The sequence below is a fragment of the Otolemur garnettii genome, unplaced genomic scaffold (assembly GCF_000181295.1).
Source record: "Otolemur garnettii isolate 467f Iridium unplaced genomic scaffold, OtoGar3 scaffold00235, whole genome shotgun sequence".
NCBI lineage: Eukaryota > Metazoa > Chordata > Mammalia > Primates > Galagidae > Otolemur > Otolemur garnettii.
In genome coordinates, this window is record NW_003852630.1 from 1,287,317 (window position 1) to 1,305,630 (window position 18,314).

Here is an 18,314-nt window from a genome sequence, read left to right on the forward strand (position 1 = left end):
ACTGACCATCTGTGGGGCTGAGCTAACTTCTAGGTGACTGTCCAGAGTCACAGCCACACCTAAGCACAGACTGACCATCTGTGGGGCTGAGCTAATTTATAGGTGGCTGTCTAGAGTTACAGCCACACCTAAAACAGATTGACCATCTGTGAGACTGAGCTAACAGGGCTGCAGGCCAGGCAGCGTGGGCAAGCAAGTGAAGCCCTGCTGCTGGTCACCGGTGGTGCCAGGGAAGTTCCAGAGGATACACCTGTGGGAGGGACAGCCTCAGAGCTCCAAGGCTGTGCTGTGCTAGAGCCCAAGAGCAAGCAGAACAGGAGACCCCTGCCAGCCTGCCTGGTGACCCCTCCCACCTTGAGACTGCACTTGTGTGTGACCTGGCCTGTCCACAACATGATTGGCCTCTGAGCCAGTAAAAGATTTAAAATGTATCTGACAGTCTTACCTCTAACTTTTCTTCCTAAAAGGTGAAAATATCTTTTGGCATTATCAACTCTCTTTTGTACCTCACAATCCTCATTTCAAAGGAAGAGGAATAGTCACCAACCAGCCCCCTACCTACTGCAGCTGCCTCCTGAATCCTGATTTTCTTTTTTTCTTCACCAACATTTTAGCCATTTAATTGCACGTGGGAAGGTCTGAGACAGGAGAGGAAATGGACTTGGCCTCCAAGCTTCATTCCTTATTAATAAGTTTGGTTGGTAAAGAGTTGAAGATAAATGTTTGAGTGAACACTTTAGAATTTGTGCACGCATTATCTAATAAGGAGTCACAGGACCCAGTGCTTCTCCTCTCCTCATGGGGGAAGCATCCATGCATGTGCTGCCATCCCAGGCAACCTTTCCTGAACTTGCTGGGAATCTTTATTCTCCCTAAAACTTCAGCAGAAAACCGAAACAGGCACTTCGCTGGCATGAACATAAAAGGCTGCTCCGTAAGGAGGAGGCGCTGTCTGCGTGTTGCCCGGCAACCACCTTCCTTCCCTCGCCTGGAAGGCTTCCCTGTCAGCGCCACCACCATCGTCACCGGTCAGGAAGAATCGTCCTCTGGGCCTCCTCTTGCTAGTCAGTGGCAGTGAAGGTGTTGGGTCTCTAGCGGCTCTGTCACCTGGGCATCATAGGCAACCCCCAGGTGGGGGAGTGGTGGGAGGACAGCATTTACCCCCAGTGTGTCTGCTGCTGCCCTGCGTGCAGAGATGGTGACCCAGAGCCACTTTCAAAGGAGCCTTAGAAAAAACAGCCCTGCCAAGCTGCCAGCCAGCATAGGCCACACTGAGGGCACCTGATTTCTGCCCACAAGGCCCCTGGCTACGCCGACGCCTACACCAACTCCTCCACTGCTCACAGAGCCCGGCGCCAGTGGGTGGGGTTTGCTCTGGAGCCTCTTTTTTCCTCCTAGAATTTGCTAACGTATCAAAAGTCCTTTGCAGAGCTTGGTTATCTTAGACTTGTGTTTTCATAAATCTTTTTTCTTTCTCTTGAACCTGCCTTCCCTAGGAACTGTTTGGGAGCTAACAGTTGAAATTCAACTGAATTCTGTCCATTAATGGAAGTTTTAAAACACGCATGACTTGAAGTATATTTGATAATGTCAAAAGGATATGTATATTTGTGGTTGAAATCAATTTTCCCCTTTTAATAAAGGAAGAATATTGGCATGAATTTTTTGTGAAACATACATCCTTTCTTATTGTCCAACTAAGTTATAAAAATTAAGCAGAAGTGTAGTTTCAGCCAGTTTCCTTTTTCTAGTTGAGTTTTCTTGGTTTCCACTCCTCACCAAGGTCTTAGAAGATGCGCAGCTTCTCAGCAAAGGCTGATGTTGGTTTCTGTGCTAAACTGTCCATAGTCAAACTTTGATTATCCAAATGGAATGAGAGGATTTAATTACTGCTAAGCAGAGAGGTTTAAAATGGATGAGAAAAGGATTAGCAGAGTTTAATCTGTTTAGAATGGTTGAGACCTATCTCTTCATCGTCCAAGCTTTCTGATGGTTTTCTTTTATGGAGAAGATGACCACTGTATACCGTGGGCATAAACAAGACTCCTTGCTAATGCATTCTTTTGTTGGATAAATAGCTATTTCAGGAGTTTAACATACTGTGAATATATATTTTAAACTTTTAAAAGGCAGAAATCAGTAGAAATATCATACAATTGAATTAATTTTTCTTTAGACTTGTTTTATTCAGAGTAGCTGCAGACTGGTATTCAAAATCACTACATTATTAATTTTTTAGCTGTGCATAGACTTACATTACAAGAAGAAGAAAAACACACAAAAGATATTTGGTAAAGGCAGGTGGCCTGGATGAATAATGTTCCTTTCATTAACATATTCCCCTTATTAACTGTGTAATTAATTGTACATAGCCAAGGGAAGCCATGGAAATTGCATTTTGAGATGTATCAAAGCTGACTTCTGCCTCAGACTTCCATGCAATTCACCATTAATGAAGCCAGAGATGGAAGCCTCAAATCTATAATTATTACTTACTATTTGAATGACAAGCAAAGAATTTTATCAGCCGAGTTTTAAATGAAAGGGGATTAGCAGCTAATGTTGAAACTGTTAATCTTTCTTATGAAAATAATTTTGAAGAAAATGTTTTAGTGGAAAGGGAGGTTTGAGGGAAGCATTTGCCATTAAAATAGCCACTTCCTGTTACTCCTTGTGAACTTGTCTATATTTGACAGCACGGTACAAATATTTTTGAAAGTGAATGAATATTTTATGGAGTCCAGAGCTGCTGGTGCCTTGAGTCGCAGATCATGACGCATTTCCACATATCCTGTGCTGGGAGCACCTGTAAGCCAGCCAGAGAGAAGAGGTGAGGCTGAGGAATGAGGACACCCCAGAATATTGGAAAAGAAGTTAAAATCTGTTCAAAATCATAGAAGTCTGCCCTCCTCCCCTCTGCCTGCTCATTTAATTTTAGAGGGTGAACCACAAATACATTAATGGAGATGATCGAATGAAGCACTGGCATCCACTGGTGCAGAAGCAGCCTGTCCACGGCCACAGCTCAGCATGTCACACCTGCTTCCCAGGTGAACATGACGTCACCTCGAGTCCGTGCTTCTGACGTCTTGACCAGCCTGTGACCTCACTGGGGCTTGTTCAGAGATGGAGCCCCATGGGTGTCTGTCCCCTTCACCCATCCATGAATGTTTACCGATCACCTAGAAGGAGCCAGGCTCTCTGTCAGATGTCAGGGACTCCACAGAGTGAAGCTGGTGCAGTGCCTGCAACATCCCTTGAGCTCACATCTGCATCCTTGTGATTTTTTCCCCACCAAGTGACGGCACTGCCTGCCATTCTGAGCTTATGGCATTGTCTGGTTAGAGCCTGGTGTGGCTACCAGTAGAAAAGAGGCAATTTCCATGTTTCTAGAAGCTCAGGAAGACAGACCAGCAATCAGTCTTCTGGGGCCCATGGTGAAGTCAGATATAGGTTCTGGGCTTAGGTCAGAGCCTGAGACTTGCACTGACTGGTCAGGACATCTCAGACCTGGAGCTCTGCTGGGGTCTTGTGGAAAGTTCTGCATTCCCTCCGCACACAGGTGCCCAGTGACAAGACAGTGATGACATCTGGTCCAGACGTGCATGACTTTCATCCCTTGGAAGTTCTTACTCTCTTGAAACATGCTGTCTCCTTGGTCTCTGTCTGTACTTAATGCCTAGAGACCTGGCAGTCACTGAGGTCTGTGAATCTTTCACACAATTACTTTGCATCACCTGGCAGCCAGTCCATGAACGCAGTGGGGTTCTCACAGCTGGTCAGTCTGCACGAGGGTGTTCAGTCTCCCAGCCTGCCAGGGACTATTTATGTGCAGGGACCACGCCTGGATGTTATGCAGTTACGACGTAGTGGCATGTGTATTTGTGGGTGTGCACGTGGGTACACGCCTTTGTCTGCGTCTCAAGAATTGCCCTATTTATGGATAAGTATATCAAAGTATTCCAGGTTCATTTGATTGTTTGCTTGTTTTTGTGTCTTAAATTTGGGGATAAGCTATTGGCTGTTAATTTTCTCTGGTACTTTGAACAAACATATCTTCGATGAGGCTCCATACAACAGGTGAAAGGAAAACTCAGTAGTGCTGTCAGATATCTGAATATTTTGTCCATAAAACAAAAGCATAAGGGTTATTAGAAATATCAGGGTTGTTGGTGCAATTTTTCAGATTTCTACCCAGACTTTGACTTTGGATAAATTAAGACTGACATTGACTCTCAGCTCAGATCATTAAGACCGCTCCTTGGTGTAGCACTGTGAGGGATAAAGAGTTTAAATCATTTCAAAATAATTTGCAATTGAAAGAGCTGCAGAAGTTTCAGGAGTAGGAGGAAGGAGGTCAGATGGTTAGGTGGACCAGAGCCCTCTAGTCCCTCCTCTGTCCCTCCAGGCTGATCTGAGTCTTCTCTCTGCTCACTGTCACCTGAACTTGCCCCTTTAAGTCGTGTTTATCTATTTGTGTGTAGCCTGTCCCCAGCACAGAAATGGGCCCCAGGCCTACAGGGTCTTTGGCCAGCTACTTGCTGTGCCAGCACCTGGGACACCGTGGCTTGCAGGATATGCTTAATCAAACCAGGAGAATGGGTGGGGTGGTGACTGAGCTGAGCAGTGAGGCAGTGAGAGCCCCACGGAAATAGCAGTGCAGCTCTCAGCTCCCCTCACCTGGAGGGCCCATTTGCGTTTCCTTCAGAATGTCAAGCAGACCTCTTTTGCCCTAAATTTAAATATAAATAGCTGTACACTGATGGGGAAAGTGGTATAATTCTTTTAATTATTTTCCATTGCTTCTAAGTATTCCATCTTTGTATTTTACCTTTGTGCATATAACCTTAATTTTTAAGATATTAAATAAGATAATAAAATTCATAAAATTGTTCATTTAAAATTTTCTGAGCTTCCCTGACAATGACAGCCTGGAAGTGCAGAGTGGCGGTGGTGTTATTGTCACTGTTATTAAACAGCATCTCTCTCGTCCTTTATGCAGGAGGCCTCTGTCACCCTCTCCTACATGCACCCCTAATACTGTATCTTGCTGAAGAATGCCCAGCATAAAACAAATTCCCAGCCTTCATGCAGAAGAACAAGCCTTTCCTCTGGTAGGAAGAGGAGGTAGTAAGGATGAAATTAATTATTTTTTAAGTGTATTAATTAGAACATTTCTGAAACAGAAATTATTGACATTTTCTATCAGGGTTTTAGTTGTAAGTCTTTCTCAAGCTGTGATTTTTTTTCTATAAGTTTATAACATAAAGGTCAGTGGAAGCCACAAACTGATTGATGACCACTGTGCTCTGGGCACGTGTAGCCATCTCGGAGATCAGGAGTCTGCCCAGCACTTTCTGAAGATGGCCCAGGGCTGGCCTGATCATTCATGGGCTCCAGGAGTTTTCCTGCAGGTCATTTGGGCAATGTTTAGGAATTCTCTTTCATTGGTGTGATTTCTTACAATTCTGGACCTTATTCTAGATTTGGAATACTGAAAGCCAAAATTATAATTAAAACATATTCATTGAAGCTTCCAATTTGTTGAGTTCTACACAATTGAAATTTAACCAGTTTTTGTGTCCTCTTAACCTGCTGCTTTGTGAAGAGTTAGCCTTTCCCTCTGTGCCCCGTTACCGTATAGAAGGCCTCCGTCCTCACCCTGTGTTTTCCTGATGATGCTTTCAAAAAAGCACATCGTTTTCCCTAGAGCTCTACTGGGGGAGGGGATGTTCTTGGTTCTTGTGTGTGTTTTATTTTTTAGTTACAAAAAGGTTTTAAGTAAAGCAGATGGTCCAGCAGTGCTCAGCCTCTGAGCAGACCTCACGCCTGCTCCTCTGGCCTTCGTCTCTGCCGTCCTCACGCATCATCTCCCTGAATCAGGCTTGGCCAAGGACTTTCTCTGGGGGACTTTACATTTTGAAGTATTTGAGCTTTTCTCCACTACTTTAATGACTTAAAATGTCCGATCACTCAGTGATTTGGTTGGCTGTGACAGAAGATGGAAGCAGATTCCCAAATCTCTCTGAGGCCATTCCAGATTGCTAGGCTTGTGGGGGGCTCTAGGTGGTCCTGAGAATGGCTAGTGTGAGATGGCTCTCAGGGGGAAATGGCACTGAATCAATTACTGGGAAAGCCAGTTCTGGTGCCCTGAAGGATGCTTTTGCTAGCCAATCGTATCTGTTTATACCACTTCCAGTTCACTAAGATACGGAAGCTTATTGCTTACCGCAGATACCACATACCTGAGGGAATATTTGCTCCAGAAAAACAAACTTCCATTAAAGAAATGTTTTAATGTAATAGAAAGAAAAAGAGCCCATGAGTGGTCTTCCACCTACTCTCACCAATTCCTCTGGTCCGTTCCTACCTCCCTCTCTGCAGTTTTGTGCAGATGACCCAGGGGTGGGATTAAAAACCACATGTTTAGGGGCGGCACCTGTGGCTCAGTGAGGAGGGTGCCGGCCCCATATACGGAGGGTGGTGGGTTCAAACCCAACCCCAGCCAAACCACAACAACAACAACAACAAAAACCACATGTTTGCATTTCCCAGCTGAACCCCACGTTGACTGAGCGTGTTCTTGGTGGGCTCCGCAGGGCTGTGCACACACTTGCTCACATCTTAGGTTCTTTGTTGGGGGAACCAAAGAAGCGGTGTTTTAACTGTCCAGCGAGACCAGTAATCCCCTGTAAGTCACAGGCGGTGCTGTCACGGGCCCAAGTTAGAGGAGTAAGACAGTGAAGGAGGTGATTCATCCTGCCATTTCTACAGGATAATTTGAATACAATTCAGTGGTTCGCAAGTCTTGTTTCAAGCAAATCTTCCCTAAACTAAAAACTAGCAACTACCCTCTGATCCTTTAACTGTCTCTGCTCGTCTTTGCATTTGCTCTGGCTGCTTTGAATTTCTAATTTTCAATGTTTTAACATTTCTGCTACATAATATTAATAATATTTAAAATATGCCAGATGCAGCAGTCTATAGATGAACAAAACACCTTCCCCACCAAGCCGTCGTTGTGCCCCAACCTCTGTCTGCCAAGGCAACTGGCCTCACCAAGTTCCTCTTTTCATCTTTTCACACATTTTCTTAGAATTCATATCTCCTGCTTTTGAGATTCAGACATTGAACATGAACATTCTCCTTTGATGTATTAATGAAGACAGGTGACCGTGTTTATTTTTAAAGAAAGGAAAGGTCACCACTTCCCCGAGTGGCTATGAGAGCTGCTCACTCAGAGCTTCTGAAAGTGTGAGTCTAACTTGAGATTTTGACACAGCCTGAGGTCTTGCCACAAGGCAGGAAGATGTGAGCGGTCTGCGCTCTTCACTCCAACCAGAGGTTTGGTGCAGCATCAGTGGGTGGAAGAGCGGCAGGCTGTGTGGGCACCGGTGTACCCGAGGGACGGCCCCTGAGAGCCCAGCTCCCCTTGGCACATGGTCCCCACCAGGGGCAGGGCTTTCTCTGGAGTGTAATGATGAACTTTCACCAGGACAATCTACCTGTCCTGTCAAAGACCCACAAAGCCATGGCTGTCTCCAGTAACCTGTGCAGACTTGTTTAGGCCAATACCCGTAGTGGGGCACATCTTGACTGAAGTGAAATAATGTTGGTTGGCTCTTGTGCTTATGTGTGGGTGGTCCAGCACCCTGAGGAATTTTGCTGTTGCATGTTAGGAGTTTATTTTCCTTATTCTTTTTAATAATCATAATAATGAATCTTCTTGTACCTCCCAGCATCTCGTGCCATCATTGTTAAGGCTGAGAGATGCCACCAATGACATCAGCAGGCTATCTGTCCAGCTCTCCTGCCCCTGTCTTGGGTGTCCCTGAGCACCAGAGCCGCAGGGCAGCGTGCTGCAGCACTGTCTGACACTGGCGTCCTCCCACCTATGGACTGGCGCCTGATGACCCTTCTGTGCCCCTCAGAGGTGGCAGTGGCACCTGTTATGTGGGAGTGAGATGCAGGCGGCCCACTGAGCACAGGCCTGGCACTCCCCAGGACAGTCATAGTCAGCTCGTTGCACATGAGGGTCACAGATCTCAATTTTGATAGATGGTGTTTTTCACTCCAAGCAACCCTGGAAGCTGGGGTTTTGACATTCCTAAAATGGTGCCTGTAAAGTAGTCTCGGAGTGACATGACCACAGGGCCTGAGTCAGAAGCATGCAGTGTCCAATGTTCTTTGCACCAGAAAAATCACCTCTGTTAATTAGCAGTTTAGTTTCGTACTGTCCCTCACACAGGTATTTCCCAGTAATTCTCTTCTCAAGATTGGCCGTGAAATACAACCCTCTTTAAAAAAATGATGAAAGACTCCACAACTCAGACTTTGGACTTCACCTGACAAATGCCAATAACATGACCTAGTCGCCTGTACCCTCATTTAACCCATAATAAAAAAGTATAGAAGACAGCAGATGAGAGTGGAGACGAGTTCTGGAACTATCCCCGACATTGTGACATTCTACTCACATGCTGGTTTTAAAAATGCAATAAGAAAACTCTGCGTTTCTGAGAAATACAACGACCTCAAAGGGACAGAACACTGGGACCATTTTCCTCACTGATGTTATCCGCAGTGCCATCAGCGCCCGGCGATGTCCGGCTTCGACCTAGCCATGCACTCCAGCTATGGTCAGCCCTCAACCAAGCACTGCAGCTGCGGTCAGCTGCTGGTGCTTGTGGCCACTCAATGTGTCCCGTTTCCTTAGGTAAAAGGTCAATGTCCCCAGAACTACAGTAGAGTCACAGAATATGGAAGAAAGTTGAAGAGATTAATGGAAAACTGAGACCCACCACCACTGCCGTCATCTGTGTGATACACTTTGTAGTCCAGGGACTATATTTTACATAGTAACTAGCCAACCCTGAAAACCACCTTTACAATAGATACTCTGGTTCCCATGTTATGTAGGAGTAAATTAAGGCTCAGTGAGATTAGATGATTTGTCTAAAGTCAATAGCCAAAATGTAGCTGTGTGTGGGACCAAAACCTTGCTGATCATTCCATTGCTGAGAAGCCTTTCCCAGCGCCCGCCCTGTGATGTCCACACTGTGTCCTGCTCAGCAGACTCCCGCAGGTATTCCTGAGGCTCCTTGAGTGACAGGTGCAGCTCACCTCCTGAAGCTGCAGAGCTCTGGGGCGGTCAATATGGGGTGCTCCTTGTTCCTGGAGATCAGAGATGGCTCTATGGACCTCAGAGTGTTACAGTGTGACCACAATACAGCCCAGAAAACATGTGGGCTGTATTAACAAACTGTGAGCACCTTCCTATGATGCCAGTAATGCTTTTTGTTACGTAAGATTTGGGATTCTATGTAAAGCAATTCCCTAAATGTGGAAGCCAGCTGGTTTGTCTGACAGGGGACTGCTCCCTACAGACGTCATCTAGTGGCATTTAGTCCCAGACACTGTTCTACTGTGCACATTCCAACAGTGAGGGCTAGAAAACAGAGCAGGACGGGGAGCCGCAAGGATGGTCAGAAATAAGAGGAAGAGGAAAGCCTTGGGTTAGGGTTTCCTTCAGAAGCAGATCCTGTGAAAATGGATGCCATATTCCTCAAAGAGCAAGAAGTGAGAAGAAATGCAGAGTGCCTTTGGGAGTCACAGGCGCCAACATCCCACGCTCAGGGCACAGCCAGGCCGTGTATGGGCCGCACACATGGACACCCCGGGACCTCAGGGCTTTTTCCATGAGAGGCTGCTCTGGGACTTACCTTTCACAGTAACATATCACGTCCAAGACCTCCAAAGGTGCTGGAATTCAAGAAAGCTGTAGATATCTTCCCACCTGGGGCTCACCTACAATCAGCTTAAATAAAATTCCCTGAATGAAGTTTAAAAATATGGATGTCAGGCTGAGTTCCTCCAGCCAGGAACACTTCAAAACCCCAAAGTATTATTGAGAGAATCATAAGCAGCTCTAAAAGATTAAAGATGAGTTTCCAAACACCCCTGGAGGACCAGGTCACTGTTAGAGCTGCCTCCATGCTCAGGCCGCACGGACTGGGATCAAGCAGCAGCTTCACTCTCCAGGTGTTCACACCGTGTGTTTCTTGATGGGAACACGGCATGGTGCTGTCCCTCTGCAAATGCCCAGCCCTGTGCCCACCCTGGAGCTTCCTCGTCAGATCCAGTTCAGAGCACTTTGTAGGGCCCAGGCGAAGACTTGTGTGAACTGACGCCCGCCGGTGTCACACCCAGGGGGAGGCCTGCTCTGGAGGTGTCAGCAGCAGCACATGCCTCGCCCACCTGTGTGATGCTTGCTGAACGCACAGGGGTCACCAGAAAGGTTCCCTGGAGACAGAGCCCTGGGCCAGGACCTGGACAGTGAAGGAAGATTCCGACTCGGAGCAGGGAGAGAATTGTGAGGGAGCCTTCTGAGCTGCTGCCCGCCTCCAAATCCACACAATCGCTGTGACGTTGGGGGCACAGTGGGGGCCCTGGGAGTGGCACCGCCTGTTCGGCCTGAGTCATGCAGACGAAAGGAAGGAGGCAGCAGGAAACATTCTCAATTCCTTACGTTGCTTTTTAGAGAAATTCTTCCAAGTTTCATAAGATTCGAAGACAGTGTTTTCGGATGCCTGTCATCAATATAAAATCTTTATAGAAATTACTTATAGAAATTTCCAGGTTACCAATGGCCATTCACCCACTGTAGGCAGTAAGCAGCTGAAATGCAGCCCCTGCCCTGGAAAAAAATTGATCTCGGTAGAAGAATCAGAGCCTCAAGCCTGCAGCTAAAGCACAAAACAGAATTCACACACAGAAGGGCTTCTGTGACAGCAGGTGTTTGGGGTGAGTGGGGATGCGGGAGCAGAGGATCAAGTGGGGGTTTGGGTTAGGTGGTGACAGGCTCCAGGACCAGACTCCTGAAGGAGAAGTCAGGTGGATTGTTCACGGCGGGGCCAGGGTCCAACAGCAGGAAGAAACAGGTTAGTAAGGCTGGGAAAGGACAGTGTAATCTAGGCAGCCTGGTTTTCAAATAGGTTGTGTTTTGTACGAGAAATGCCCACCTGAATGTTCCGTGAAGAAGGACCTAGGCAGGTGGTATGATGGAGAGAAAGCCAGCGAGGGGGCTGCAGCCAGAAGGGCAAGCCCTGGGCACCCAAGGTGGGGCTGGGGCTTTCGGGGCCACCAGCAGCTGTGCCCAGCCATGTCCCTGCCTTTGAGATGGGAGTCTCAATCCAGCAACTTTTCACCTTACAAAAGAAAACTCCATAACACTGAGATGCCCAAAGCTTAAAAGGTGCACACAGCAAGGACTGAAGGGACCCCAGGTCCTGGGGGGAGGGGCCCAGGAACAGGTCCTGGGGGAAGCCCCAGGGCCTCACAGTGTGCTGGTGGCTAGAGTCAGGCTGGCTTTGGTTTTCATTCTGTCTCCATTTTCTGTCCTGTTCTGCGTGTGCCATCTTTGTAATAAAAAGGTTGCAGTTTCTTAACACGAAGCCCTTTCACCACCCTGCCCCCTCATACATGCGCCGTTCCCAAAATCAAATGTTGGCTCTTAAAACCCCTTCAGCTAAATGCCCACACTGGGGAAGCCGGTGAGCGGGGTTTGATCATGTGTCCATGTGCCAATGATCCCAGAAGATGCCTGAGTCTGCAATAGCTGCCGCCCCGTCCTCCTTCACACTGATCATGACCTAGAAAAGCAGGAGCCCCACAGAATAGTCCCCCATTACGATGGCTCGACTTCTCGACGGCACAAAAGCAGTGCAAACCCAGGGCACCCACTGTCCCAGCACCTGCAGCCTCCACTGCCCACTTTTAGCACGGTACTCGGGAAATTACTTGGGCCACTGTCCCGTGTAGACTTGGTACTAGGTGGTTTCGCCCAGCCGTGGGCCGACATGAGTGTTGTGAGAGTGTGTCAAGCAGGCTAAGCAGTGATGCTGGTCAGCTGGGTGTATTAAGTTCAGTTTCAACTTGAGATATTTTCGACTTGCAATGGCTTTATCAGGATGTGACCTCATCATAAATAGAAGGGCATCTGTATGGTGTTACTGGGGCAGCTTTTGATTTTGCTTTTATGGTTTAAAATATGTTATGAAGGCCCAGAGTCCCCACAGCCTCACATATGAAATGCATTTTACCCACAAATCACAAAGAGGAAGGATTCCCAGTGTGTGTTTGGGGGAAATTATGTCATTTAATATTGTAAATGATGTTCCATAGGCAAGCAGAACAGATGCAGCGTGGCAAGCAGGGCGGTGAGTGCAGCCTCCTAGAGCGGGGTGTGCTGAGAGGAGGGGCTTCGTCTTGGTTTTAATATAATCAGGTATATCTTTTGATGACTTAATTCTTGGTGAAAAATCTAATCATGCCAGTGCCCTCCTCCTCCTCCTCTTCCACCCCGAGCTTATGGGGTGCTCAGTTTATATTTCTTGTCATAAATTTAGAAATTCGAGTGCAGTGTGATTTCACTTCCCATAGTTAAGATAAATGAGAGAATTTACACAGCTGCAGTTTACAGGAATTAAGATAATATCCAGTGCCTCTTTTGCCGACAATATTTGAGATTGGATTAAACCTGCCAAGGTTCATCATTTTAGAATCCATCATGTTTTATTGAAAGAAGCTCATTTGTTGGCGATAGATTTTGTGAAAAGAACATTTTCTAAAGAAAAGATAGGACCCAAAATTATTTTGCCATGAACCATTTCATATCTATTTGTAGGACTGTACCTCAACCAAGCCCAAGAAAAATAACTACAGACGTGGTGAAACTGCACTTTTCTCCCCAGCATTCTCCCCATGGACCAGACTTAGGCTATGTGAACCCATCAGTATTTTCATAAAACTTAAAGATTGTATCATGCAAAAAAACATTTTCCCGTTAGAAAACTTTTGCATAAAAATTGTATCCAGTGCTCCATAGTGACTGTCTCAAGTTAAAGTGGTTTATCAGTTAAGCCATTTGAATTTTGCTTGATTTTATAATTCAGGACCATCTTTATGGGGGTTTCTTCCGCACACAGAGGAGCCTCAAGTTGCCTGGGTGGTGGGTTACAGGGGAGAGGGGACCAACCTCCCCACTGCAGATGGGCTCCTGAGATGCGTGTGGTGCAGCGTGGAAACAGTCCACAACTCGGCTGAGTGGTCAGTGCAGCCTCTCCAACATCAGCTCTGATGTCCCCTGAGTAGCTAAGGGCCCTCCCGCAGCAGGCTGCCTCTGTGTCCCCACCTGTGGCCAGAAGGTGCTCCCCGCCTTGTGCACCTGTGTGCAGGGGACATTAGTCTGGTCACCACACATGCCTGACACAGCATGGCACAGACCCTACCTCCAGTAGGACCAGCAGGGCAGAGCTGAAATTTGTACAGTGGATTTGAGCCGGCTTTGTTTGAAACTTTAATAAGACAGCGTGAGTCTCACCCAAGGTCCCTTCCCCTTCCCCTGGCGTGTCATGATCCTTCCCATCCTGTCTCTCTCCCCGCCTGTCCCCTTTAGTGGGTGCCAGTGGGCAGGGATAGACAAGAGCAGATCGTCCTGGATGGGAGGGGGTGTCAGGGAGTAGAAGGTGGGGGCTGCGGCAGGAAGACACAACGCCACAGGTAGATGTGCCATGTGTGGCCCTTTGCACAGGGGACTATACACCCACACATATCTTATTTCTGATATGGACACACTCTGTCTCCATATGACACACAGCCGGTGAAAACTACAAGCAAATTTGAGCACACAAGACCAATATTTCCTGTGGGTGCAATATCACCGCTGGTTTGGTCTTTTGAAATGATTTTCCTTAAAGTCACAGCCGTTTCCCAACTAGATGGATCGTTTAGAAACAAGTGGGCTGTGCTGGGGGGCATGTGGAAGTGGGGCATCCAGGATGCATTTGTGTCCTTGTTGACTTCAAGTAATCCCTGCTCATAGACAAGTGCCAGAAATTAAGGTTGGAGCAGCCCAGGCTCAGAATATCTGCCTCTGTCTGACACTAGAAACTGTTTAACCTTTTGCACAGATTGCAGCACCCCTCCTTTCTTAAATGCATCACACCCCATGGACTCACAAAAGTGAGCCAGTTTAAAAAAAAACTTCTGTGAAAACTGAAAGGGAACAGGACATCCCCATCAAGAGATTGTTCTGAGCTCCCCAGCACTGGAATTGAGATTCGTGGTAACTGATGTCACTCAGCAGTAAACGGACTCCCATTACACACCTAACACGGTGTCTTTGTATGTGGAATATTAATGTGTAAAATAAGAATGCAAGTATTTCATGTAAGAGGTGTATCATGTCACCTACACTGTGTGTCCTTGGAGACACGTCCATCCCTGGCTATCAGAAAAGCGGAGGAGGCCTCTGGGATGGGCAAGGAATGCTTTGCCTCTCTGGAGGAGCTCACCAGGCTGCAATTTCCATTCCTCACAGCTTTTCTGAATTAACCAGGTGGACATCATTTCGATTAGATTCATGAAATAGTATCCAAACTATGTATTTCCTACTTCTCAAGTAAATAATTTCGAGGACTGACAGCTAGACAGTATCTCTTAGCAACTAGTGGTTCCTTAGACACTGGAAGAGCTTTCTGTTCAGCCGACCTTGTAGCTCATCTGCAGCATATTCCCTCCCAGATGCTGGTGAACCTGCACCTGCCCCTCTCTCACTGTGGGGAAGGCCGACCTGTGGACTCCGCAGCCCCGCCTGGTCTGAGCGCCCCCTGCGGCCAGACACAGGGCCACCCCTTCCACCCGGCGGGAACGCCCTCCTGCGCGCACACACGCGGGAACGCCCTCCTGCACGCACACACACACACACACACACACACACACACCCCACAGCTTCCGTCCCTTAGCCAGCTGCCTACTCAGACCTGGCTCCTGCACCCAGTTTTGGTGGCTACTCAGACAGGTCTCCTGGGACGCCTCTCAACCCAGCCAGTCAGTTCCAGTACTGCACACAAGCCACACACCCAGGACATATGGCACACGCTATACACACAGGACACAACACACACAGCACATAGTACAGAGCAGACATGGCACATATATGTCACACATGTACAGGCAGCACACACAGCACATACATGTTATAGATGGTACATGGCACACACAGCACACAGCTCACACATGACTCACATCACATGTCTCACATAGCATACATGGCACAGCAGACACATCACAGCCCATACATGTCACACAGTACACTCATCATACATGGCACACATGACACTGCACATACATGGAACACACATGGCACACACAACTCACACACCTGGACACCTAGAGCCATCCCTGGATCTGCACCTGTGCCTTCCTATGAACTTGCTCTGAGGTGGCCCCAACTCACACTGACTCCTACATGGAGGACCACCTGAACTCACTCCCTGACTCTGTTTCCCCCAGTCCTACATGGAGGAGCACCTGAACTCACTCCCTGACTCTGTTCCCCCTGGTCGTACGTGGAGAACCACCTGAACTCACTCCCTGACTCTGTTTCCCCCAGTCCTACATGGAGGACCACCTGAACTCACTCCCTGACTCTGTTTCCCCCAGTCCTACATGGAGGATCACCTGAAAAACAAGAACCGGCTGGAGAAGGAGTGGGAGGCACTGTGTGCATACCAGGCAGAGCCCAGCAGCTCGTCCGTGGCCCAGAGGGAGGAGAACTTGCCCAAGAACCGCTCCCTGGCTGTGCTGACGTGTACGTACCAGCCCCGGGGAGTCCCTGGCAGGTGGCAGCCTCCACACAGGTGTTGGGAGAGCCCTCCCCATGCCCGCCCTGGCTTTCCACAATAGGCCCCTTTGGGCAACCAGGTGAGCACAGCCCCAGCCTGAGTGGCCTGACCCAGCCACTTCTCTGGTCCTGTGGCAGAGTCCTGGGCACTTGAGGTCCCATGAGCACTGGCTCTGTTGTCTCCTGCCACTGTGTGGTCCCAGACACGTCCCTTCACGACTTAGAGTGAGTAGCAGCATGGCAGCCTGGCCTGGGCACAGAGCCAGTGGCATGGCTGTTGCAGCATTTGTGCCCTGGCCACCATTCCCACACACACCACCAAGGACCCTCACCCTGGGTAGGTATCTTGCTGGAAATGGAGATACAAAGCTCAGCAGTTCTGGGCGGCACCAGCGGCTCAAGGAGTATGGCGCTGGCCTCATGTACCAGAGGTAGTGGGTTCTAACCCGGCCTTGGCCAAAAACTGCAAAAAAAAAAAAAAAAAAAAAAAACTCGGCAGTTCTCAGAAGGGCCCTGTGTGGAGAGGGAGACATGGCTGCAGTAGGCAACATGCACCCCCTATGCTGAAGAAAGGGAGGCTGGTGTCTAAAATGTTGGACAGAAATTGTCACTCCCGGGCAGTGCCTGTGGCTCAAAGGAGTAGGGCACTGGCCCCGTACGCTGGAGGTGGCGGTTTCAAACCCAGCCCCGGCCAAAAACTGCAAAAAAAAGAAATGGTCACTCCCCATTTTCTGATTTCCTGAGAAAGGACTGTGCGTGTCCACATGTGGCCACTCTGCCACTCTCAGGGGCTTTAAGATGGGTCATGCGCCTTCTCACATAGAGAGGGGCTTTCTGAGCTTTGCCTCTGCGGGCCCGTGAAGCCCTCTCACCCTTAGCTCATCCCAAGGGCATGAAGATGAGTGGCCTCCCTGATGAGGGTGAGCCCTCTATCACTGCATCTGGGGACCAGCCTGTCACCACCCCAGCACTGCCTGCGGCTCATCCCACCATGGCCTCATGGGGCAGCTCTTCATCAAACTATAAACATAGATACTTGTTCAGAAGTGAGAAGCAGAATCTTGTGCTGCTTTAGAGCCTAACCTGGGGGGCTGTAAACCTTATGAAATCCAAGTCACCCTGCTGGATGTGAACTCTGACAGGTTAGTCAGTGTCCAGACCAGATCCTCCATTGCTAGGGCTAAGGGTATTCAACCATAAAGAGCTCTGAAAACAGAAGCTGTTAAGATTTATAAGTTTTATGTTTAGAAGAAAAGCAAAATGTAATACGTTCAGTCAGCCCATGGACACTCACCGAGCTCCTGCTGTGTGGCAGGGCTGTTCATGAGCCCATGTGGCCTGGCCCTGTCCTAGAGGGTCGCAGTAAGGCCGGGGGGCTGCAGCTGCTTCTCATGCAGACAGTGGTTTGGGTGCATGGACGTGCAGGAAGGGAGCATCAGGTGTGTGTCCAGCTGTGTGCGGCCTTTTAGGTCTTTTATGATAAACGCTGCAATTAAAAGCCTGCTCTACCAAGAGTTCCCAGCGACAGCCCAGCATGCGAGGGAATGTGGGGGGTGTCTCCTCCTGTGCTCCCGCAGCCCATGTGGCCACCTGGACTGCAGCTCCACCATGGTGACCTGGAGTCAGAGACAAGGACCCTCACCACGGAAGATGTCCCATGCTCTGGTGGGAAGCAGAGCCCTGCTCACAGCGATGGTCAGCGGCAGTGACACTGGAGCCCTCCATGCCTGAGAGGAGATGCTCTTCCCACAGAGCCTCCCAGCCCCAGCAGCCAACCCCTCCCACCAGACGCATGTGGGACCCGGGGTCTTAGCTGACTGGGTGTGGAAAGTCACCCTAGAACAGGAAAGGCGAATCACTGGCCAGAACAAGCCCTGAGGAAAGTGTTTTCATGGATAAATAGGTTTATTTTGAGCGAACCTGTATTTCCTCCATCCTGCTAGCCTTCTTAACTTTTAGGAGGAAATCTTGCCATCAGATTTCAGCCTGTGTCTCCTCCCAAGTGGAATATTGGGGGTAGACACCATTGCTAACACTTCTGCTGGTCTGCCCAGCTCCAGAGAGACTCCTGCCCCTCTCACCCTTCACAGTGTAACCAGCTGTCACACTCCTCACGGGGCAGAATCGGCTGTGATGGGGCCCTAAAGTACCGCAGAGAACGGACTTCTGGTGGCTCTGTGTCCCTGAGGATTTGGGTTGGGTTTTTGTAAACAGGTGGACTGGAGGGTATTCCTGTGTGTGTGTCCCATGTGTGTGGGCCGCGTACATGCCCTGTGCATACCCCATGTGTGAGCCTCATATGTACTCTGTGTGTACCCCACATGTGTGCCCCATGTGTACCCTGTGTGAGCCCCACATGTGTATCCCAAGTGTGCCCCATATGTGTGTCCCATTTGTGTCCCATGTGTGCACGCTGCATGTGTTCTGTGTATATGTGCCCCACATCTGTACTCTATGTGTACCCTGCATGTACCCCACGTGAGTGTGCCCCTTTATGTGTATCCCATGTGAGTCTTATGTGTGCCCTGCATGTGCCCCTGTACATAGACCCCATAGGTGAGCCTTGTGTGTGCCCCACATGTGCACTCTGTATATGCACCCCGTGTGCGTGCCCCACACGTGTACTCTG

The 18,314-nt window shown here is 48.6% G+C and overlaps 1 protein-coding gene across 1 annotated transcript in view; it reads left to right on the forward strand.

The window, feature by feature from the left end:
• Window positions 1-18,314, forward strand: part of PTPRN2 (protein tyrosine phosphatase, receptor type N2) — a 648,263-nt gene that overhangs the window by 567,931 nt on the left and 62,018 nt on the right. Inside the window, exon 14 of the mRNA XM_012812959.1 lies at window positions 15,505-15,652. Within this exon, the coding sequence (XP_012668413.1) occupies window positions 15,505-15,652 (148 nt within the window). The remainder of the gene's footprint in view (window positions 1-15,504; window positions 15,653-18,314) is intronic.